The sequence below is a fragment of the Gymnogyps californianus genome, chromosome 4, assembly GCF_018139145.2.
Source record: "Gymnogyps californianus isolate 813 chromosome 4, ASM1813914v2, whole genome shotgun sequence".
In the NCBI taxonomy this organism is placed as follows: domain Eukaryota; kingdom Metazoa; phylum Chordata; class Aves; order Accipitriformes; family Cathartidae; genus Gymnogyps; species Gymnogyps californianus.
In genome coordinates this window covers 81,463,685-81,488,229 of record NC_059474.1, presented here as the reverse complement: position 1 = coordinate 81,488,229, position 24,545 = coordinate 81,463,685, and the positions used below count along the sequence as shown (strand labels likewise).

Sequence of the window (24,545 nt, the reverse complement as noted above, 5' to 3'; positions counted from 1 at the left end):
GTATTCTGGACATCATCTCTCTCCCTCAAAATACTTTACGGTGGACTGAACATCGTCTTTCAGAATAATTTCTTACCACATGCCCACATATCCACAGGTTTTCCATAAGGATCTTTTCGTAACACCTCTGGAGAAAGGTATCCTGGAGTACCAGCAAAGCCTGTCAAAAGGCAAGGCAACTATTCTCAAAAGCTGTACATGCTCTGCAAAAATCAAGTGATTCTCATCTCAGCCCACAAGACACAGGACATTATTTCCCAAGCCATCGACCACTAACGGCTTCATTTTCAACTTTTCTTTTTATGGTGAATCACCTGGAAGTAACAATAATGGGAACACTTATGCAGACTTGGCACATCCCTTTCCGCCACCACGTCTGGTAGAGTCGAGAGGACAGCAAAAAGCCAGCTGGTTACCCATCTACACTAGCACTCCAGATTCAACAGTGGTGTCAAGGATCTGGTGACAGTGCAACAGGGGAAGGTTTCCAGAAAGATTACAAGACAGCTGACGAAATTTCTTTCATGACTTCTGCATTACTGTAAGCTGTAGCGAGACATCCAGTAGTGAGGTGCAAATACATTTGGCTCAGGGTCAATGTCAAAAAAGTTAGCAGAGTAGGGGGAGTGTGGGAAACATTATCTGAGTGATTCCCTTGGAGATACTAACTGAAAGACAGAAAAATCACACCATGCATGCCAAAGACTGTTACTGTTTGTTTTTTTTTTTTTTAATCATTAGCCTAATGTAGGCTATTTTAAAATAGCCCTACACTATAAAAATTAAGACTGTAAACATGACTTGCACGGGATTTCTGGGAGTCCGTCAGCTGTCAGCTGTGAAGACTGTTACCACACACAGAGTACTTCCACTGACATTTATGGGGAACTAATTAACAAAACAGAGGGGCAGCTAAGCTACAGTATCGTAACTATCAGGAGCATTTAAAGAGCCCTATTCAGTCTTACGGGAGGGCAGATTTCTGAGTAAACAACACGTAGGGCTAAATTTAAGAAAAGCTTATGTGTGGAGAGGTCTCTCATTCAGAATAAAAAAAGAATGTAAAAACACTGTTCAGATTTCCTCACACAGAAGTGGAAACTCAATTCAGCCAATGCCAGATGGTGGCAAAGAAAATGTTCAGAGACGTTCAGGATTAGCTTTCACAAGAGCACAACTGGCTATTACTTAGTATGAAGACCACCAACTCAGGGCTCAGCCTTCTTACAGCCTTTGCTGTTCATATTTCGCACAGCTACTTCTAATACGATCTTTCCACTGCAAAACTCATTTCCGTGAAGTCATTCCGCTTCTGGAAAACTCCTTACAAAAGTTTACAAAAAGCATCTCTGAAGTAATATAGCCTTTAATATTTATATGTTCTTCATTCTTTATTCATTACCAGCAGCGCTGCTTTCTCTTAGGAGAAATGCAAAACGTAGGTATAAATGTAGACTTCTCTTAGGACACTGTAAATGATAAAAACTTAAATGACCAATAACATTCTGTACCGTTTCAGATAGTACGTCTGTTCTTTCAAGCATCTTTGCCTAAAATAAATGCTTGAGAACTCTTGAAAGGTGAGAATTTGGTGGCTGTCATGAAGGACCGCATGTCATTTCTGAAATACCACACTGGATTCCACAAAACTTATGAGAGATGGTGATAATGTATAAAGTGTACAGCTACAGAAAAAGGAAGCCTTTGCCCTGCAGCTGGCAATCATTTTCGAGTAGGAGGAGGAAATGAAGGAACACATTCTGTATATTCTACTGAGAACATAGCTAAAATATTTTCATGAAAAATAAGCCTGTTTTTTGCAGTGTCTTGATATGAGAGCTATGAACTGTTAAAAAGTACTATCATACAGGAAACACATCTTAAGCTCCTTTGCAAAGCTGAAAAATATATGTTCTAAGCAGCTTTAAATAGAGTGATGTTTCCTATGTCTTCTTGGCTGTAGTGCTCTACATTAATATTTTTGTTCATTTTAAAGGGGAAGTAAAGTTCTCTCAACTTTCAAACTTACCAGAGCTCCATAAACATTACTATGCATCACTTGAAAATAAACTTTAAAGCAAAAATAAATATAGTACTTAGCTAACTTTATCTCTTGATGAAGATACAGAATGAGTCTAAACAGAAATAACTCGTATGGTTTTAGTACATATTCTGAAGTTGTTTAAAGCGGCAAACACAGAAGAGTACACAGTCATGATTTCAGTGAAAAAGAAAAAACATGCTGAAATTGTTAACTGTTATTTATCAGGTAATCCTGATAAAAAAAACAGTTGGTCAGAGGGATCCCAATACGAGCGTGTACTTTTCAGAAAACTACTGCTAATAGTAGTAATTACTTTAGCTAAAACAACTCGCAAAGCTGGAAACTGTTTGTGACTGTACAGTGTCTAGAAAAGACTGCATCACCTTGTACTCCTGTCATCGTATGATTTAAACAAGTAGCCAGAGGCCCAAGACAAATGCCGTGCTTTGTTGAGTTCAATGGTGCATGGGTACATGAGATGGCATGTTACTCAGCCTAAATAGCTTACAGTCTCAAAACCCTCTTATGCAAAGATTACATATATACTTAACTTCATAAATGGTGATCACGTCTCTTGAGTCAAACCTGGATTGAAGGTTAACTATAATCCCACAACATAAACTTAAATTAATGCAGAGAGATGCATCTTAAACACACAGCAGAAGAGATGACTGCTCTAAGATCTGCCCTATGCTTTCATCACCCCCCTGCTAGACTTACAGCCTTCTCAGCACCACTCATGCAAGGATTCCAAAATGAAACGGCAGAATAAACCATGTTAGTTTAAACAGTGGAAGTTGTACATCTTTGCTAACATACCTCCCTTTGACTCAAGAATAAAAATTCAAATGAGCAGTCTGGTGAGAAGATGCGGAGAAGGTGGCAGCAAGGGGCAAGAGCAAGCAGCTGAGAGTAAGTGTAAGGCAGTAGCCTTCTCTTCCTGCACAGCTGGATCCAAAAGACTAACTGTATACAAGCTAAATTTAATGCAACTAGCAAACTAATTCAGTGAAGCTACTCAAATTACTTAAGTGGTGTATATTTTAGTCCTAGTTGCAGGGCTGGACTTAATTTGAAATGCAACTAGGGCTAAATCTAGCTACCAGTGAGTTAACTGCAGTCCTTCCACTGACTTCAGTGAGGGGCAATGAGTCACCTGCCTGGGTGAGTCAGTGGAGCCCGCCTGACACTGTCCCACTACATTAAACACCTGCTAGCAGGGTGGGGTGTTTCAACTAAACCCTGTAACTCTTTCTACAAACAGGCAAGGAACAGGTTTGTTTTACAAACATGCGAACCAGGAAAGTATTCTGCTGTGTCCAAACACACAGAGCTCTGGCCAGTTTCCCACTGAGGCATAGCCATGGTTTAAGCAGAAAAGCGACCATCACACCAGAGGACTACACCCAAAAAAAGGGGGGGGAAAAAAGAAAGAAAAAAAAGGAAAAAAAAGAAAAACATACTGATGCAGAGCTATAATTAGAAGCAGAGCACACCATGAGTCACTAAGTGCTGCAGAATCCAGTGGAAAGCAGAAAAATCTGCTGGAAGGAAGCAAGAAAAAGTTCAAAATGTCGAGCACATCAGAGTTCATGTTTTGCCTTGTTAAAGCAGCCATAAAGATGAAGAAAGGCAGTCAGACCATTATGGAAAGGTTTTGCAGAGGAAGTTCCAGAAAAGGTATAGAACCCACTAGTCTTATCAAATACCACAAATTTTAAAAAAGAGCCACATTAGACCACTTTCTTTCTATTACCTTGCTCCCAGCTTACCGCTTTCTTACATATATATTTTGAAGACATTCTGTTCAATCTCCTTTCTACCAAGTTTGGCATGGCAGTCCTCATGATGCTGCAAGTCTAAACCAAGCACTTCACAAGAACCAAATGACCAAAAAAATCAAGTGCAAGATTTTACAGGGAATTGCAACCTCCTGTGCATCATCTGCATCCATACAGATGTATCATCTAGAGAAAATATCACTGAAGTCAAGTTCACTCTGCTGATTTTTTTTCTTGAGATGTTTCCTGTTTACCTGATGTTTTTGTCATTATAACAAATCACTTGTGTTTTGTCTTATTTCTGTTCCACTCCTTTTGTACTGGTCTATTTGTTAATGTGCAAGAGCAATCTCCTCTGTCTTTTGTGGATTACTGAAATCCATTTATATAAAGGCTAGGATTTAAAACAACGGGCTAGCTTATAAAGCTACCAACATATGTCCAACGGTACTGCCTGTGCATCCACATGTACTTATATCCTAGATTTCAAACACTCAATCTCTCAACCCACTGCCTGCACAAAATCCTTTGTGCTTTTATTCTAAGCTTTGACAGCAAGCTCACAATCACTTTGTTCAATTTTAAACTGCACTTTCTAGCTGCTCTAAGTGAGAATAGGCAGCTGCTATAAATATTTTATTGTGTATTTTTTCCTCCTGGGATTTACAATAAATTTTGTCCTGTGCTTCACATCTGTTCAAAGAGGGTGGTATGCGAGATAGACGCATCACGTTTGTACATGTCCTATTATTTAAAACGACCAGTATTAAATCTTTCCCACCATTTTCCTTTGGGCATCTGTTAACTGTAATAAACAATCTGCAATTAACAATTTTTTCTTTTTTTTTTTCTTTTTTAAACAAGTAAGGTCTACTGCCAAGCTCTGTATACTTTGGTGAGAATTACAGATAACGTTCTTCCTGCAGAAAAAGGTCTAAAGTGTAGTCAGCTGCAGAGACTGAACTATGAACAAAATACCCCTTAAAGCTACACATCAAGTAGTCACACAGCTGCATGTTTTACACTAGGGTGAGAGTTGGGCGGTTTGGAAGGCTTAACGGCTACGCTGAATAAATGGTGAGGGGGAAAAAAAAAATTTACTTACCAAACCAAGCCTGTTGTTCTCCTTGGACTTCTATAGCCAATCCAAAGTCCGCCAGTTTTACTGCTGCTCCCTTGGATTTGCTAGCTAAAAGTAAGTTCTCAGGCTTTATTCAGAGAGAGAAAAAAATTGAGATGAAAAGGTAAGTAAATATATTTTGGACACATTTTCACTTTTTTTTAGTTACAGTAGTCTGGAAAAGAACAAATACTTGGAGGAGCGAAAAAGAGAAAAAACCCATGCGTTTTCTCCATGAAACTGCAAAAATTGCACTTTCCATTCCTACTTGGAAAGACCACCAGGCCTGTAAACAGCCTTCATGATCCCATGACAGCAAGACCAAGGTAAGGACAGCGTGCAGATCTACTAGAGAAGGAGGTTGGCCAGAATGGTCATATGGAACTGCGACACCTGTTTGCGTGCTAGGACAATTCAGAGACTCCTAAGAGCTCACTACCGGAAAAATGCTGCAGAAAAACCCCAAAAGACACATAATCTTTGACTGGTAGTCTAACCTATGCCATTTGCAGGATTAGGCATCTGTAACTGTCAAACATAAATACGTTTTGCAAGAGAGCTTAACAATAACAGACACATTATTATATTTGTATTTAGAGGGCAGGTGTATTTACATTGCAAATCTTTCAGCAAAAACAGCATGCCCACATTTGTGCTTGCAGATAACCTATTACAAATAACAATGTAAGTCTGCAAAAGTTCCCACTTTGCTTTTTTTTTTTTTAGGGTACGTTGGTCACATCTGAAATCAAATGCTACAGTACACTCACACAATTAAAAGTAAAGGATCTGAACGTAACAATGGTGTTCATTCTACTGTTCATAATGTATCCTTTTAACTTCATTTAGCAAATAAATCAAATCCAAATTGTCCAAAGATAACTTTATTCTATGAACTTTAATTTTTTTTAAAAAAAAACAACTTACAAAATACTGTAGAATTCAAGAGATTATTTCAGAGAACTGTGACCACTATAGTATTTTCTTGCCATTTCTTTCTTTTCTGTCGCCATTATTTTTAAAAAAGGTTTTGTTCTACATTTACATAATAACAAAACCTCCCTTTCGAGGGTATTGCTGTGACTCTTCCAGAAGCAATTTTTGTAGTGATCTATCACAAGGGATTTCACTATATCCAGTCTGGCACTGGGGGCTCAATCCTGCAAACTCTTAAACACATATTTTATTTTAAGCCCAGCAGCAATCATATAGGTTTCCAAGGGACTATTTATATGATTACAGTTAATCCCATGCAGGTACTGAGCTTGGAAACAATTCGGATCATAAGCTTCTTTCAGCAAAGGCTATCTTTAATACATCTGTCAAGTATCCAGCAAAATATGCTTGAGCCTAATTAAGACCTCAACCACTGTGATACTTCTATTAATTAACAACACAACTGGCCCTGACAAACTTTTTTTCCCCTCTCACCAAACTGTAAAGGAACATTTTTTCAGCAACTTACAAACACCATTCTCTTACTCATCCCTTTGTTGCTATGTCGTAGAAAAGACAGTATTAAAAATCTTTCATCAATAGTTACTTGATGACTCTTCTATTTCCACCTTTTTAAAAACTGAGATTAAGGTCTCTCAGAATAAAATATAATCTTTATATACACTTAAATTATCAGTAACCACTTCAGCTACAGTATATCAAACACTGACTGAATAGCTGACGACTCTTACTCTAGGTTCATCAACACTGATTTAAGCAATGTCACACTGCTTGTCATTTAACCACACTAATTTCAACCTGTAGTCACATAGTTCTTGAAGGTTTCCTATCAGAGTGAGAGAAGTTTACAGTAATTACTTCCTGGAATGCACTTATATAAACCTCTTAAAGCAATGGATGATCCTATCTGGTTGTGACCTTCAGCAAGCCAAAAGCAGTGAAATGCCTCACCCTCTTGGTTGAAACACAAGCACTAACCTACCAAGCGCATACAACTTCGCAACACGTGATTCCATTCAAAACAGTAGTTTTGTGTTTTCTGCTGCTGGATTTTTTTGGCTGTTTTTTTTTTTTCCCCTTGGGATTTTTTTTTTTTTTAAATTCCATTACGTGTCTTTACTCTGCCAATCAAAGTGCTCTGCAGAAATACCATTGTCATAGGTAAATATGTTTCAACAGAAGCTGAAGCAGATTTCCTGATTTACTCCTATGCCAAAGACAACAGCCTTTTGGGCAATGTTGTGTGGGACTATGCGCTTAAACAACATGCAGCTGTCATTTCAGGATGACGAGAGGCATACTAGATAATTATCATGCATTAACTTAGAATGACTGCAATTACTTGGAAAACATTAACAGCCCAGCGTGGGCCACTCAGGACTCGTACTTTGGATTCAATAGTGTCACCTTGTGTTACCGGTAGACTGGCTGCAGTCAAGCATGTAGAATGGCAGCGTTAAATACTAAAATTACTTACAAATAAATTAACATGATTTATGGCTTATTTTTCCAAAGGTCTTTAATTCTTAGAGATCAAGTGTATGCCTCTGTGTATTTTTCCTTGAACATAACTAGAGCATTTTTGCAGGGAGGGTCATAATCATAGTGTTTCACAGAAGCAGCAATGCTGCTGACTGCCAAGAACTGGAATTCCTCCATGGAAGTGCACTTTTACCATCTGTTAAAGACAGACTGCCGCTAACAGGTTAATTTTTTCTGAATCTAGGATCCACCACCATTCTGACTTATACCAAGGATTACAAACAGAGCAGCAACAAGCACTCCTGCAGGTCATAAGAGGCTACAAAAGCTCCTCTCTCTTTTCTACTAAATTATGATAAAAGGAAAGTTAAATAAAATGAGATTGTCCAAAATTTCCTCCTCTCGTTGCCCTCCCCACCCCCAAACATGCCATCAAATTGTGGTCTGAGTTATCGGGGGAAAAAAAAAAATCCATCAAGTTTTGCAGTTGAAGGATCCATGCCAGGCCACAACCATCTTCTACAAGACTTGTAGTTCTGGTCTTGGGCCTCGGCATCTTCTTTTTCGTACAGAGAGTTCTGCTGGGATTTCACCACAGTCTTTCATTTCATTCTTTGCTTTTTTTTCTTTTGCCACAAAGTAGTAACTGAAGAAGGATGGTTTTCTGCTTCCTGAAGTTTTCACTTTCAGAAATGAAACTGGGTACTACAACTTGGCAAAAACATTTTTTTCTCACACTGTTTTTCCAATCCATCCTGGATTTGCCAGAGTAAGAAATCCACACATGGTCTGGAGCAGGGAACAGCTGGATTTAATGCATTTCCAAAGAAAAAGCTATTCTGTGTGAATGTATGAAAAGTACTAGAAAGCATTCCTTATTCTGTCAGCTAAAATCCTTTTTTTCAATTCCTTTTCATGCTAGAAGCATAGTACTGCATGTACGGTGAGGACAGGAATCACTGGAGCAGCTGGACAAATTTGCCATCCTGTCATTTAAACTTCTTCCACGTTATCTGGCTGCCATGCAAGATTTATGGATTGGATAGAGACTTGTCGGTCTCCTGTTGTACAACCGTGACACAGGAAAATCCAGAAGCGCAAAATGGGTAGAGAATTTTGTGTATGTGTCTCTGAAATCCATCATTCTCTCTGAGCTTTCAGAGTGTAACCCTTTCTGTTCCTACAGGACAACAATAGAGACTTTATAAATTCAGACAATGACTGTAACAGTTGTTTATTTGGAAGTGAAGGATGGCAAGAAAGATGACGGCATTCTGATTCCAACGTTATTACTAACGATAACCACTAGAAAACTCCTATCCTGGGAGGAAATTCCTGCTCCCCATAACTCATTCAGAAAAGAAAATAAGAGACAAAGAAGCTGTCCCAGAAGGAATTAGCGTGTTTCACTGCCTTAGCCCACATGCCATTTTTTCTCTGCCTCTGTAAAGAATCTGACATTTCAGACAGTGCACTTCCATTTGATTTCAAAATAAACAATCATCTTTTACTTGAGGATCTTGAAGCCCAAGTGCCCAAATTAAGTCCTCTCCCTTACCCACAAGGCTAGTTTATTATCAGGTTTGAGACAGACTTGTCTCTCTGAGCTTCCCAGTAAAAGAAAATGATCTTTACTTGGTTTTTTCCATGCCAACATGCTTTAAATGCAGAGAGCATTTCTGCAGCAGACATCTCCAGCCATCTGGGTAAGTACATGGTTAAGAAAGAGGTAATGCTCTTCTCAACACAAGAGTTTTCCTTCTGAAGCTTCTAACCCAATGCTACCGTTCATCCGGAAGGAACTCAACTCCTCAAGTGATCATGGCGAGAACACTGTAGAAATTCCCGCTTTCTAAAGATGTTCTGTAGCCCAGTCATCATCTGGAGGAGAGAGAGGTCTTTGTGCCAGCAATCTCATAGCAGCTGGCCTTTCGTCACTAAAATGCGTGACATGCAAACGCTAGTGTGCTTCCCAGAAGCGCTCCAAGTTATGCTGATGAGAGACGGAAAGTTCCCCCCACACCCTGCCTCAAAAGCTCTGGATGACACAGAGGAAGATCGTGTATTCAACGAATACACCAAATGCTTGAAAAGCAACTACTGTTCTCCTTGGTACCGACAACAGCTGCCAGCAGACTCTGACGGCTGTCTTCACAGCCCAGATCTGGACAGCTAAGTATTGGCAAGCCTTTAGCTGATTTGGTCCATTGAATGCTGGCAGTTCGTTCTTGTACATAGGTGAAGTAAAAAAAAAAAAAAAAGAAAACAAAAAAAGAAACCCATTTACATTTCCACTGATCAAGGCTCTGTTTTGCTAGGGTTTGCTGCTCTCCGCTGTCGCATGGCGGAGCGCCGCCGGGGCGGAGGCAGGCAGCGGCTCCGGCTAGGGAAGGCCCGGCGGGGCAGCAGCACTCACCTTGAGGTCGCGATGGACTACGCCCATCTGATGGCAGTGGAGCACAGCCTCCAGGATCTGCTGAATGCAATGACTGCATGCAAACACCAGGGGCGCGTGTTAGTTCCAAGCGTGCACTCGCCGCCCGCACGCCCGCAGCCAGGCGCCGGGGCGGCGGCGCGGGGCCGGCGGCGGCGGCGGCAGCAGCGGCGGCGGGGCCGGGCGGGAGGCGCGCTCCCCGCTGCCCCGCGCCGCTCCGCGCCGCCCCGCGCCGCTCAGAGCACGACGGCCTCAGGCACCGCCGCTGCGGGACCCCGCACGGTGCCGGCGGCAAGGGGCCAGCCTCGGAGACGTGCTTCGGGTCGGCTGCTTTTTTTGGGTTTTAATTTCGTTTGTTTTTTTTTTTTAAATGACAATTTTTAAAAGGAAAATTGTCGGAAAAGCATACGAATTTTGCCAATGATTCGTTGACGAGGTCGTATTAAATATTTGGCATCCTCTGTACTTTTTCCTCCTTTCCTTACTGAGAGCGCTCTCGGAGGCGTTAGAAATTGTAGCGGCCATTGAGGTAACAAAAACCCCCACTCCAAGCGAGGTGTTTTAGGTAAATTATTAACTTCTCGCGGTCCAATTTAGTCGGCAATTAGCATCACTTGCCTGAGGGTTCGTCATACTCTAATGCAGCAGTGTGCGACCGGTTGTTCTGCTACTGCAACCCAGGGTCTCAGAACAGAAGTGGCGTTTACATCTGCAAGCTGACATACATCACAGCCAAAGTTCACCTCCATGTGCGTACACAGCGATACATGGACAGCCTTAATAGAATACCAGACACGTTCGACAGCATGGGGTAAATCCAGCGCCTTGGAAGGAGACAGCTTTTTTGGCAACCATTCCCCCTTTTGCCATGATGTATATTAGGCCTGTAGACTTGCAAACTGGAAAGAGGCGTCATGCATTATTTGTTCGTCTAGTTGTTTTGAGGGTGAGTAGGATAGGCAAGGGAACATCGCAGACAACCCACCCTCTGCCCCTACCCAGCGGAAAAAAAAACCCCAAAACTCTTATATCCAATTGATGGGCACCAGATACTGACCTTCAGGTCTCTGTGAACTATGCCATTTAGATGACAATGATTAACACTTTCTAGAATCTGCTGTATACAATGACTGCAAAGATACAAGGGCAGAATGGAAGGGAGAACATTTTAAAGGCACATAATCACATTAAATACAAAAGAAAATAAAACTTTAAAAAAAAATAAACAACAAAAACAATTTTACACCTCCTGACAAGTCTTGATTGCACATTGAACTGGAACAAAACAATGTTGAATATAGAGATACTTCCAGCTCTAACACATCCAAAAAACAAAGCAAAACCAAAAAAAACCCAAAAACAAACCAAAAAAGACATTTAACATGGAACATATGACACCTATGAGACAGAATCATTAGATTGTATTTTCATTCAGCAGTATGGAAGCTTTTTCCAGTTTCCAAAAACTGCTACAGGAAAAACAAAGTGGAGGCAATAAAACAATTAGTGATATGTTTTGGTTTTTTTACATTTTTACAGTGAAGTTAACAAGTGCTGAAACAAGAAAATGCTCCAAAATGAAATGATATACAGAAAACAAATGAAACAAAAAAAGTCAAAAGCTAAGGAAAAGCAAAACATTTCTCATTTTGAATCTAATGGTTTCTTAAAAACTATTAGTAGAATAAAGCCAAGTCATTCAAAAAGGTGGCATGCATTTTCATTTAAAATATTGTCAAGCACTAGTTTAGTTAGGAGTCACTCATGAAATGGAAAACCACATTAAAAATGTAGACAAATGTTTTATTTTGGTGCTTTAAATAATTTAATTAGCACCTATTTTTCCATGCCCGGGTTTGCAAGTTTTGGCCAGCCTATGATGCCAAAAAGCACAACTAAAGTATTCATCTTTTAGAGCACTGGAACTTTTTCAGGTGTTTTTCGGCACCACAAGAGCTTATAAATTTTTTTTTAAAGATATCCTTGTGGCAGAAGTCAGTGACTGTAAGTAATATATAGTAGGCCAGGGCCAAGGATTTGATACTGCTCATCCAAAACGTTTTGACTATGGAATTCAGAAGGAATGGTTATAAATCAGTAACTGGAGCCCAAGCCTGAAAACCCTTTCTTACGCGTGTAGTTCACAACTCACTGAACTGGACTGCTTGTATGAGTAAAGACTACTTGCGTGAGTAAGGGCTTGCAGGAGCAGACCAGTATTAACAGCCCTAGGATATGCATCTATAAAGTCCATTAACTATTTCTATAGGGATACACACACACACACTATAGATATAGATATATATATACACACACATATGCATATATATATAAATATATAAAAATACAGAGATGCCTGATAACTAGATATTTCACTTATTTGGTCAAGTTTTTACTGAATATATAAAATGCATATATATATCCTATATATATATATGCACAGCCCCTTCCAATATGTCATAATTCTAGAACAGAAATCATTGCAATTTTTCCTTTTAAATCACAAGTATCTTAAAACACACAATGAAACCATATGCTGGCCTTTGGCATCAATATTAGAAATTTTGCTTGAATCACAGCAGGCAAAAAATCATTCAAAAATTTTTTAAACATAGCTTCTCTCCTTCCACCCCACCTAAATTACTCATTTTGTTTTCTCTTCTACAGTGTGTTTTGCTATGTGTTGTTCCACATTTAAATGCTTAAAGTAATGATGTTTCCACCATTCCTACAGAAATCAGTAAGAGCAATAAACAGTGGAAGTTTCCTAATATTCAGAGTAACTTGTTTGTTCATTATTATCCTACTACTGTTGTTAGGGACACTTAATGCTTGCTGGTCATCTGCCAATTAAGTCCAAATGTAAAGGAATAACTGAAAATTATATGTACTAAATACGTATCAATGGTGGTGTGTGACTATGAACACACAAAAACATGAGGATTCTTTAAATTTACTTTGAGAGAAATTTTCTGTGAAGAGTGTAGTAGTAGAATATATTTTCTTTGAAGTAATTGACCACAATGTTTAAGATTCATAATTATATGAGAATATTTAAGATTTATTATTATATGAGGGCAAACAGATTCTGAGATGGAAAAATGGCCCTGATACTTTATGTCAGCATGCAAATTATGATAATCGTCAACTTATTCTTCAAGTTTTTCAACAAGCACTTGCAGAAAATTGCTAGAGATTTCAAATTTGAGCTCAGACTATGAGATGACAGTATAATTGCTTCTTGATGAAACATAACAAAAATGTTTAAATATGAAAAGGAAATTAGTACTTCTGGACAGAGAACAAAAATGGTATTTAATGCAAAATTCTTTCAAGACCAATATGTATTTCAAACTCTGATCAGCAAATGTAAGAATCCCTAGATGAGATAGCTGAAATGTTACGTCCAGTTTACAGAGGAGAAAACTGGGTAAGATTTTAAGAACTTCACAAGTTTACAAAGATTTTAACAAACTGAGATCCAATTTCAGCTTTTTCAGATCAGCAGACATCAAGACTTCATACGAGTTCTCCACCACACAGTAGTGAGCTCAAAACATCAAACTGTGCCCTTCCAAGTCTAAGAGAACTCTAGCAGAAATCCTAGAGTCTCACAGACTGTGCTAGTGAAACTGATGCCAAACACCATGAGAAATTTAAGTAACTATCCTAGAATTATTAAAGGCAACGTTAGAAAAACAAATTACTTACCTGGCATCTGCTTCACTATAATATTCTCTTGCAACTATATCTTCAAACAATTCACCTCCAGTGACTCTGTTAGAAAAAGCAAGATGGGAAAGGAGATTTCAGAAGTGAAAATGTGCATCTTAAATTAACTTGACAGGGAGAAATCAGAGAGGAGTAACTGAAATATTTGTACAGAAATGCAAGAGGTCTTAACCAGCAAGGTGAAGGAGCTAAAGTGGAAGGTTTGTCCATCCAAATCATTACCTGAATAAAAAGGATGTGGTAGAAGAGCAATCATAACTAGAAAATAAAAGCAAAGAGCAGCAGCTTATTGGGCAAGATGCCATACATCAGTTAAGGATGTAAAGAGTAAGTAGTAAAACTAGAATAAAGGGAACTGACCAGCAAGGAAAATTGTGGCTGAAGTTCAGAATAGTTCAGGATAAATTGAGAACTGCAACGAAAGACAGATGCAAGAAAGGAGAATATAATAATGCTAAAAAGGGTAAAGGGTCTTTAAGTGTAGGTCAAAACACAACAGAGGTGTACCCACGTGCCAGAGTGGCTTGGTTTTTGTGCTTTTGCTAGAAAGAGGATTACTGAGTTGGAAGGAGAGTATCAGTAGAAGCAGAGTACCTGAATCAGTTTAATGGCAGATTTTTTTCCTAGAAAATTTTCAGTTATCTTTGTTGAGAAAGTAGGAATAGTTTAGTGAAAGTGCCACTTAAAATAATTTGAGGCATTAATAGTACGAGGAAGAACTGTATGATCCAGAGGACCAGTAACAGAAGCAAGCGTGCATGTTGCATACTTAGGATTTCATTGTGCAACCAGTCGTTTAATAGTAGGAAGGAGTTAAAAAGAAATAAAACTGTGTTGTTATACCCCAAAGATGACAGTCCAGAATGAGTCACCAGCAGGATATTGCCACAGTCTTGGAATGCATTTGAAATAGGGTGACAGCAATGTCCTTACGTATGGCAGTAAAATCACTCCTATCATACACAGTTCTGATCACTCACATTCAGAAAAGGGAACTGAAACAGCAGTATGAGCAGAAAATTGCTACTAGGCTATCCATTCATTTACTTATCATATCTTCTCAGAGAAGCAAAGTCAGTTTAGCTTGGCGAAACAAAGTTTAAAGAGGGATGAAAATAAATACTGAAGACAAAGAGCATAAACCATGCTCTCCATAGAGGAGAGTTGTAAGGGACAATATTGGTACAATAATAAATAAGCATACAATACCTGTCAATAAATATAAGGTTAAAATCAGGAGAAGTTTTCTAACAATCATAAAACTGATGTGATTAAATAGTTTTTGTTAAAGTAACTGAGACACGTGCTCTATTTTTAAGATGAAGATTAATGAGCTTTTAAATAAACTCATAAAACTTGTCTGGCTGTGTCAAGAAGAGAGTGGACTCAAAGAACCAGGAAGACCCTTCCTGTACTATACTCTTAACATTTCTCTTTTATGGAATACACTGGCATACTTTCACAGCTAAATGCAAATCTTCATATATTCAGGTGCTGTAGTGAATGGCTGAAAACAGATGCAAGCCTTGAAAATGCAAACAATGCGGAGTACCCAAGCGCACAGCCTAACCAGAGCACCTAAACACAGCCTCAACAGACAGGATGCACGAGTTAGTCCGATTCCTGCTTTCCAAAATCTTGATCCTACTGATATGCCAACATAAATAATTCCTAGATGGGAGATCAATGTTCGTATTTCATTACTGTTTAGGAGTGTAGTGAATTTTCATATAGCACATTATATCCTCAATAAATTCCCAAATGTAAAAGCCAGAGTGGGCTACAAGATGCTTAAAGATTAAGATGCTTAAAAATCTATACTAAAATGAATACAATCATTATTGAATACAACTAAGTTTAATAGGATTAAAAAATTAAAAATGAGGATACTTCAAATCTTCAGAACCGTAACATTCATTTGCAAATTGCTGTACTAAGAGTTCATTGTGGATCTCAGTTATTCAGTCACATTAGATGACGACAGAAATGACCTGCTCAACCAGTAGCATAGCTCCTTTCTTCAAGAAGGCCAGTTAAAAACTTTATTTTCATGTTTCCATTTACATTTGGGCTACATCACCCTTTTTCTGAGCTTACACCTTACTGACTTTGGAAAATAATCACTTTCAGGTAACAGAGTGCTATTTTGTACAAAAGTCTGCAATAAAATCTGGAGGAGGTAAAATAGCTGGTTGCCTAATTTGTACTCTCTTTCTTTTTCTTTTTGTCTTCTACCTTCCAGAAACTGGCTTTGGTTGCTGTAACACAAAATGTTTGATTGATGCTTATTGTGACAGTCTTTGATACCTCCTTTTTGCATATATATTTGTCTACCACAGTTCTGGTAAAGAGGAATAATTCTCACTTTGTGATGAATGAAAAAACAAAGCATCCTTTGATCTTACTCTTCCCTAAAATACTCATTTTTGATCCAAGCCAAAAAAGAAGACAAAAAGCTTTAGTCGTCAAAGTGCGTTTCAGTGGGAGAGAACACCGAGCTGATGCTTGTTCTTCTCAAGCACGGAGAAAAGGGGGGAATATGCATTCTTATTTGCTGACACTAAACATTTGCTTGGCATTCATAACCATTGTTAAACGATGAAAAAATAAAAGCAAGAACAGAGCAGGTGAACTTCACTGACAACTGAACAAGTAGTCAACAATTCCCACGCTCTGTCACTCTGAAGGATACATTAGGAATAATTCTCAGAAGGCAGCTAAATGGCCATAATGAAGGAAGGTAGCAGCGCAGGGGACTAAGAGAGGCCAGAACTCACCTGCATCTTCTGAGCCTCTGACTCTGAGAAAATTGTTATAGCAGTGTTAATGGCCTTTGCTCATTGAGCACGGGTGAGCAATGCGCTCTTGCAGCAAAAAAGATCAACTGCATCACGATATAGGACAGCCAGCAGGTTGAAGGAAGCGATTCTTCCCTGACATTTGGCACTCGTGAGATCGTACCTGGAGCAGTGTCCCCTTCTGGGCTTCCCAGTACATGAACGACACTGACATAATGAACTGTGTCTAACAGAGGGCCACCAAGATGGTTAGAGTTGGAGGCACATGGAGAAGCTGAGATAATTGGGTTTGGTCACTGTTAAGACAGCATGGCTCAGGGGAGATCTCATTGCTGTCTATCACTCTCTAATGGGTGGATATGCAGAGACAGCGTGAAAGGCAACAGACAAGCTGAAACACTGGGAATACCAAATAGATATAAGGATTTTTCTTCCTTTATTGTTATTATAATTATTTACTATGCACTTGCTGCTCAAAGAGGTTGTGGAATTTCCATCCTTGAAGATGTTCCAACCTTGACAAATCCCTGAGCAACCTGATTCAATCAGACCTTGTTCAGGAAGGGGGTTAGACCAGATAACTTCTAGGGATCCTTACCAACCTATGTTATTCACTGATTTTATAAATAAAGAACAGAGCAGTTACCAATAAACTTCTTTTTATACTCCGTACAGTTTAATACCAAAGTGGCTACACAGCATTCTACTCCTTATTAGATGTCATTTTGTTAGGTGGATTTTTTCCCCCTGTATCTTCAGTTATGAAACACAATGGCTAGGGAAGGACCTGAGAATCATGAATACGAGCTACACAAATCCTTAGTTATGAGGTTCTCCTTGCCTAGTGAAGGCCTTGACCTGAAACAAAAGTGTGATGGGCTCTTTGGAGAATGCATGGCTCTGTGCTACTGCTCTGTTACCAGTAGGAGCACCAAATTGCCTTACACGGAGAGGTGTGCTGAAATCAGAACTCTTGGAGGTTTTGCTGATCAACAGAAATACTTAGGCTGATCTCTGAAATCAAATTACAGAAGGGAATTAAAATAGAGGACTTACCTATAGTTTGACTGCTGCTTCTGTTAATTTCCCCCCCCCCCCAGGCTAAAATAATGAAAAACTGATATATCATACCATTTGAGTGGGGTGGGAATCATACACAGATTCTAGTCTGTGTACTTAAATTAGAAGGCAACTACCAGTATAGTTAGATCTACAAATATATTCAGGTAGGCTATACACAATATAAGTGAAGATTGTAAAGCAGAGGGTGAAAAGTGAAAAAAACACCAAACAACTTTGGTCCTTCACCATAAAGCTACATGAACAGCTGCCAAGCTACTTTCTCCCCACAAGATTAAAATGGGAAGTAAATGGATCTCAATGCCTTTCTGATACAGATATATTGTCGACTTCAGTGAGGTCCTATTTCATGACAGGACATTCATGATATGAGCTCTAGGAACTTTCAGGGTACAAATTAAAAGCCACTGGTTCTCACAAATTATTATTGTTCTTTCATAATTTTCTGAAGAGCATACTAAAATGACAACAAATAAAGCACATGGGTTTGTTTAAACAAAAGAAGTATAAGCAGCATGTAGAAACACCAAGGCCCTCTGCACCAGGTATGTCTTTCAGAAAAGCTGCAGAGAGAAGGGCAAGCAGAAGGATTCCACGTACAAAGGATGCTATTTCTATTTACCTCTCGGAAGAGGTACATTAGGAAGCAGTTTTTAACTGCTTCATTCAACTGACTTTCTACACTCACTAAAACAAGTTACTGCATTTACAGTGTTAAATGCCACGCTTTTTTGTTGCAAACATTTGTAACAACACAGACAAAAATACTCAACTTCACGAACCATATTTGATTGATTAGGAAAATTTACAAATATAAGAAGATATTTAAAAGGAACTCTGAAATTAGCAAAGCTAGCTAAAGAAGACTCTGCTGATGATCACACTGGCGTTGTTTCCTCCTAGCTTGCATTTCTTATTTCTTAAATTGCTTTCATAATGAAGGTGCAAGGAAGCAGTCTTACAAAATTACTGTGGCCATATACTTTTTACATTTATCTGTGACCTTTCTACCTCTGAAAAAGAAAGGTTCAGGCAGTTGTCCTAGGCAAATATTGTTCCGCAATTACACCTTTTTTTTTTGGTATTTTTGTTTCTTCTACACAGTACAGTCCCTCCACTTGGAATTCAACAGCAATGCCAGGATTCTAAATGTACCAATTGTTGCATCTCATCCAGTGCATTAAAATGGGAGACACTGAAAAAAGAGAATCTCATTGACTTGCACAAGAGAGTCTTCAAGTGCTACACAGCTGTTTCCATTCAGATACAGCAATTAATACTAACAGAATTGATTGGATTTGAACTCATCTAGCATCATTAACGCTGAAGACAATCTCATTCCTGCTTAGCAACTGAAATGGGCTGATAGAGACGCAAATCCTAACTACAGTTGCCTTAACCAATAAGGAAAAAGGAATAAGAAACTTCATGAAGCCCATTACTAATCTTACTATGCACATTTTATTAATCTGCGTATCACTTCACTATATCTAGTGAGAGAAACATAACAGGAGCACGTCCTTTGCTTGGGGGAAGTATCACAGAAGGCTATCTTAGTTAATTTTCTAAAATATGGAGGAGCCATATTGGTAGATCAGTAAGATGCCTCTGCTCCCTGGCAGCGACATCAATGAGACCTTGAAAATCACTACTTTGCCTAGTCAAGTGCAAAACAACTACCATATTCTAGAATGACACCACCAGGTATGTATTTCAGAGATGGGGAGTCAGCAACCAAAAATAAATTATACGCGCGTGTGTGTGTGTGTATATATGTGATATGTCAATACTTCAGTGCATCTGTTTCTCTGATACGCAGGGTTTCTTACAAAAACACCCCAATACTGCATTTTATCAGCAAGCACATCTTTCATTGTTCAATGTCCAGTTTCCACATGGATTTTAAAAGAGTGTCAGCTTCCCATTTTGACACTAGAACTCTTCACCCAAATGCATGCCTGTAACAGAGCATGTTAATCGCTTTTTTCCTCCAGATAAAAGCACAGCTATCACTGAGGTACACAAGCGAAGCAACAGGCTTCTCCTTCAGATTGCAGACATCTCTATGACATTAATTCAAAAGAGATTATTAGAAATTCAAAATAGTGACGATGATTGGGTTTTTTTCTATTCACAGAAAAAGCACTCTTCCTCTTCACTTTCTTATGTGGGATGCAGTCTAAAAGAAATTTCTAAAAAACCAGTCATACCGAGTCCCACACAGTCTGAAAGAAATCATTAAGATAATGACATGATGGTATGTGTGGGTGGAGTGACAGTGTTACACCACAGTCAGGCTCCTGTTGAATAAAAATTAAATAAATAAAAGCATGTACTTGGCCTTCATATTAAAGTCCATATGGTACCTTTTTTTGTGGCAGCTCTTTCATGTACATTTAAACAAGCCACTAACCCACATATTTGTAACTGCAGTAAAAGATGAAGTTTCACTAATAAATAGTATTAGTGAGCATTAAAGCAATGATCTCTTAGTCTGAATGAAAAATTAACAGTGAACAGCCATCCTTACTAATTAGGCAAAAGCTCTTCAAGAGAGCAACACGTTGCTTTTCCAAAGACAACTATCAGTCAGTACAGTCACTACCTCTAACATTTAGGCGTTTTCCTTTTTGCAAAATAATTCACTTTGACAATAAACCCAAACCACATGATCAAAACATAAAAAGCTCTCTCTCTCTCTCTCTCTCTCTGTTGAAGCCCTCTTTCTTTGAAGAGGATGAAAAACGAAACCATGCGGACCATTCTAGATGAACGGCATACTTTTGAGTCTGTTCCTATGTTGGTCCTGAATGGGACTGACAGGGCAACAGAGGAAGTTCCAGCCAGTGCAGAATGCTTCCTGCAGAATCTAGTTGTCTGCCAAGACAGTATCTTTGGGTTAGGTATTAATCTTTATTGCAGAATACAGGCTTCTATTTGTTCTGTTACTATCAAGATACAGATAGTGGTATCTACAACTTTGAAGTTGTTCAAATGCCTTCTAGTTCACATTGCAATCATTATCTCCTGAGATGTGTCTGGCATTATATATTCAATTTAAGGCAGAAGTGGGCTAACTGCAATGACAGTAGGCCATAGTTTCTAACAGTACAGTAGTGCAACAAAAAAATAAAAATGCCACCAGTTTATAAAAGGGATATTGTCCCTAGAACTAAGAATTCTGTATGCACTTCTTGGAAATGTCCGGGATTAAGAAGATTTTTCCAAATCCACATAGAAAGATTTCCTTTGTAGCCCTTAAAAAAAAAAAAAAAAAGTGAAACAAAACCCAGTGCATGTCAGAGAACAAGTATGCATGTTGTGCCCTAGAGCCATTTCCAAGCCAACAGTCAGAGCACTTACCTGGGATACACACAAATCAGATATAAGCTCCTGTTGAGCCCAGTTAGGATTTGAGTACTGAATCCTGAATGCTTTCACTGCAGACAGACTATTTAATATTTTTGTATTGCTAGTCTGAAATCTAGTCTTGAAGAAGTCTTCACAGATTTCTTTAAAAAAATTAAGTCAGAAAATAAAATAGAATGTAACCTGAACATGAAAGCACACAATTCATTGTGGAAGACCCACATTCTAACTTACCTACGCTGAATGCAACTATTTCAGCTTGTATGCTTAGAAATAAGCTATTTCACATTTCTAGGAGAAATAACGTATTCTCATTCTAACCAGCAAAACCATGTTGGGCCTAAGAAAGCTCTTGGGGGTGGGGGGTGTTGTTTGTCAAAACCATAAACTGCCCTGGAAAAATTTGCAGTTGAAATAGATAATTTTACTTAAATAAGTCAGTTTTGCAAGACAATTCCCAATCATTCACGTTCGCCCATATCCAGAACCGAAAGCAGTAACTTTTCAAGTGAGTGGAAAAGTTTGCCTGTCCCAGGGAAGAATGAAGAGCATCAGTGTCTCTTAAGTTAAGAGCCTGAGAGACATAGTTCATGTTGTCACCACCCCTTCTTCCACTAAACAGCCTTATCTAGAAGAAACAAGCTCCACATACGGACAGTCACTACATGAACAGCTCACAGGACTGAAATTCCTGAAGCAAAATGGGAAATAAGTAGGAAACTTCCTTTCTATATGCTGGGCATTTTACATTCTGAATGGTGTCAAAATGAAACATTCTATGTATCAGTAAGATATGAATGGGGAATAAAATACTGAAAGAGTCTTTCCCTCTAGGAAACTCAGGCTTACCTTTCAATCCAGCAATGGAGATTTTATGTAGAGAAACTATTCTTCCATGTGTTTTTTTTATGTTTCCTTTACAGACAACTGGCTTGCAGCAAATTGTTTTTTCCGAGTCATATGTTTGCTTAGCTTTGGCAGATATCATGCAACTTTTACTTACATATCTGTATTTTATAGTAAAATCCGTTTCAACAGTGCCCTACTTATTCAAAGTTTTTAATATGGAATTCTTACAGTGACACTTACAAATCAGTTCTTGCACATGCAAATGACCAACTGTGTTACTGTCCTTCCAGCTCTGTTTACATCTATTTCTCCACCTCACTGCACCAGAACCATGCATTGATCTTGTGAGCTTCTATTTACATCTAAAAGTTTGAATACCACATCCCCAACATGCTAAACATATGCAAAACACATACTTACAAGTCAAAGACTAAGTAATGGAATCCTTCTTCTGATATGCTGTCATGAAGCCGCACTATTGAAAGGGGGAAAAAAAAAGATAAACACCAGTCATCTTTTTCATGTCTTTAATGTCTGTCAGATTTGGGGGGAGAAGGAAGGATTATAGTTCTACTGTAGAGCTGGTATGGCATCTGTGTGTATTCTCATCTGTGGGTTGTTTTTTTTCTTTTAAATTCTCTACTCTCAGAATCATCTTTTTCATAAGGTGAGATAAACAAAGAAACCAAAAGACTGTATGTGCAGCTCATTGTACAGTTATTTGTAAAGGAGCTCTGCTTTTGCTATGCCACAGAAGAACGCTGCAGTCATTTCCTATCACCTCCTGCATGTATGGGCACATACACACGCACTGCACCTTGCCGTTGCCCTTCATGCTGAATCACGACTAAACAAGTACTAAAAGCACAGTCAGACTTCATCTTAATCTATTGTATTAATATGCTTCAACTCCCTTTTTCCTAGGCAGAACCTCCAATCAATCTTTTAAAGAGCATACGGAGTCCCCAGTCACTGGACTTTTACTATCTTAAACCAGTATTCTTAATGTCATACAACTATTTTCTCAGCAGTATTACATCTTGGAAGTTGTAAACAAAACAAGATGGCAAAAAAAAAAGCACAATTAATCATAGATTTTGGCAGAATAACAAACTTTAAGGGCTATGTTAACAAATTCCATATTTAGACAATAGATGCTGATTTTGAAAGAGAAAGCATCATTGCAAAACTAAAAGCGTTTGCCTATACTAAAGCAAATGGGGTCAAAAAGGGAATAAGCTATATTCCTGCTCATATTTCTATTACATATATATATATCTCCCTCTAATCTTCTTACCTGCCATCCACTTCAACCACATGAATGGTGAAGAGTCACGAAGAGATAAATCTACTGGCAGACTGATGCCCACCAATCTATGCTGAATTTCCACAGTGGCAGCCAACACCACAGCTGAAAGGCTAAAGCGAAGGGACTGGGAGTACCCACCACCCGGCTGCGGGTGCTCAGCCAGACCTACAGACAGCAAGGGGGGGCAGGAGGAGAAAAGGAGCGAGCGCTTGGGGGTGTGACAGCTCAGCAAGGTAATTGCCTCTCATTAAATCACCGTGAAGAGCGGTTTCTGGAAAGATGTAAGGTGCATGAGAGGACTTGCCAGAAGCAAAAGGATGTGATGTCTAGAAAATAGTCATTAGCTTTTCCAGTGTTGTCGCAGCCGACAAACTTACAGCATCCTAATGATTAAAACCCCACGTCGTGTTTACATACGCTTATGTATCCATATCTTAAAGTTTTCCCGGAAAATGCACTAGTCAGCTGCAGAACCTTCATTTTGAATTTTAAGAATTCAATCACATCATGGTAGAACTAATGAATTAAGCCCTGCAGTTTTTCTTAATTACTTGAAATGAAATGGCAATTTCCAAAGCTAATTTTCGCACAATACATGAAGCTTTGTCAGTAGTTTGATCCAAATCATTATCACTTACAGAACCAAATAAAAGAATCAGGGTACCCTGAAACTGCGTCATGTTCAAAACTGAGCTGATGAAGAAAGTGTAAAAGAAAAGGATTTTCAGATTTCCCCAGATGGTAGCTTTATGTATTAATCATTTTTTACACAATACATGACATTTAAAAAAAATAAGATCAAATAAACACAACTTTTTAACTTCATAATATTTAGCCCAGGGAAACATCTTGTGTTTACACAATACTGAAGAGAAAACCAGCTCTTGGCTGACTCACTGCCCAGAGCTCGTGATGATTCAGAAGAGCCAAGTAGGTCTAAATCAGAATTTGTGGTTTTGCCTGGTTCTATATTCTAGATTTGTCTAAGTTTTTACAAAGTGCAAGCCTTGAGCATAAAAGACGAAGGTAAGACATTGCTGTCAACCCCCTCCCCTCCCACTCCCCAAATAAACTTTCTTACTGGTTGCGTTCTTTGAGTTGAGATTTCAATATCCCCAAATGTCTGGTCTTTAAAGCAAAATAAATGTGAGATGAGACACCAAGTACTAGCCTAGAATAGTAGCCTGAAATTTCTAGCTCAGAACAGAGACCCCTAAAACATCTGGCTTTTGAGTACACTACTTCACACAGTAGCAAAGATACTACTCATGAATGAGTGCTCAGAAATGGGATTTAGTACAGACCCTTGGGTATGTCGCAGAGATGCAACATAACTCTGAAATAGTAAATTTTGGAGTGCAGCTAGTACGTTTTGCATATACCTCTCAAAAAAAGTTTAAAACTTTTAAAGATTTAATACATAGGAAATTATACCTTTTGATAGAAACTGCCTGTTCCTGAAATAGATTCATAAGAACTCAAAGCATGGTTTTTCTGTGACCACTTTTTAAATTCAAAGCAGCATTCCTCTCCTCGCTGCTCGTTAACAGCATTCTATTCAAACAGGCAGAAGCCTTCATATTCGATTTC

General features: G+C 38.7%; 1 protein-coding gene across 15 annotated transcripts in view; it reads right to left on the bottom strand.

Annotated features, from left to right (window-relative positions):
* The window catches only part of CAMK2D (calcium/calmodulin dependent protein kinase II delta), a 158,100-nt gene that overhangs the window by 43,110 nt on the left and 90,445 nt on the right, over window positions 1-24,545 (bottom strand). For 13 of the 15 annotated variants that reach the window (XM_050896387.1, XM_050896376.1, XM_050896377.1 and 10 more), the window contains exons 4-8: window positions 22,067-22,121; window positions 13,530-13,595; window positions 10,876-10,948; window positions 4,931-5,033; window positions 77-160 (exon numbers count right to left, since the gene is read on the bottom strand). In XM_050896387.1, the coding sequence (XP_050752344.1) occupies window positions 77-160; window positions 4,931-5,033; window positions 10,876-10,948; window positions 13,530-13,595; window positions 22,067-22,121 (381 nt within the window). Of the gene's footprint in view, window positions 1-76; window positions 161-4,930; window positions 5,034-9,800; window positions 9,874-10,875; window positions 10,949-13,529; window positions 13,596-22,066; window positions 22,122-24,545 lie in introns of all 15 variants that reach the window. The other 2 variants (XM_050896385.1, XM_050896391.1) reach the window with 1 other exon arrangement.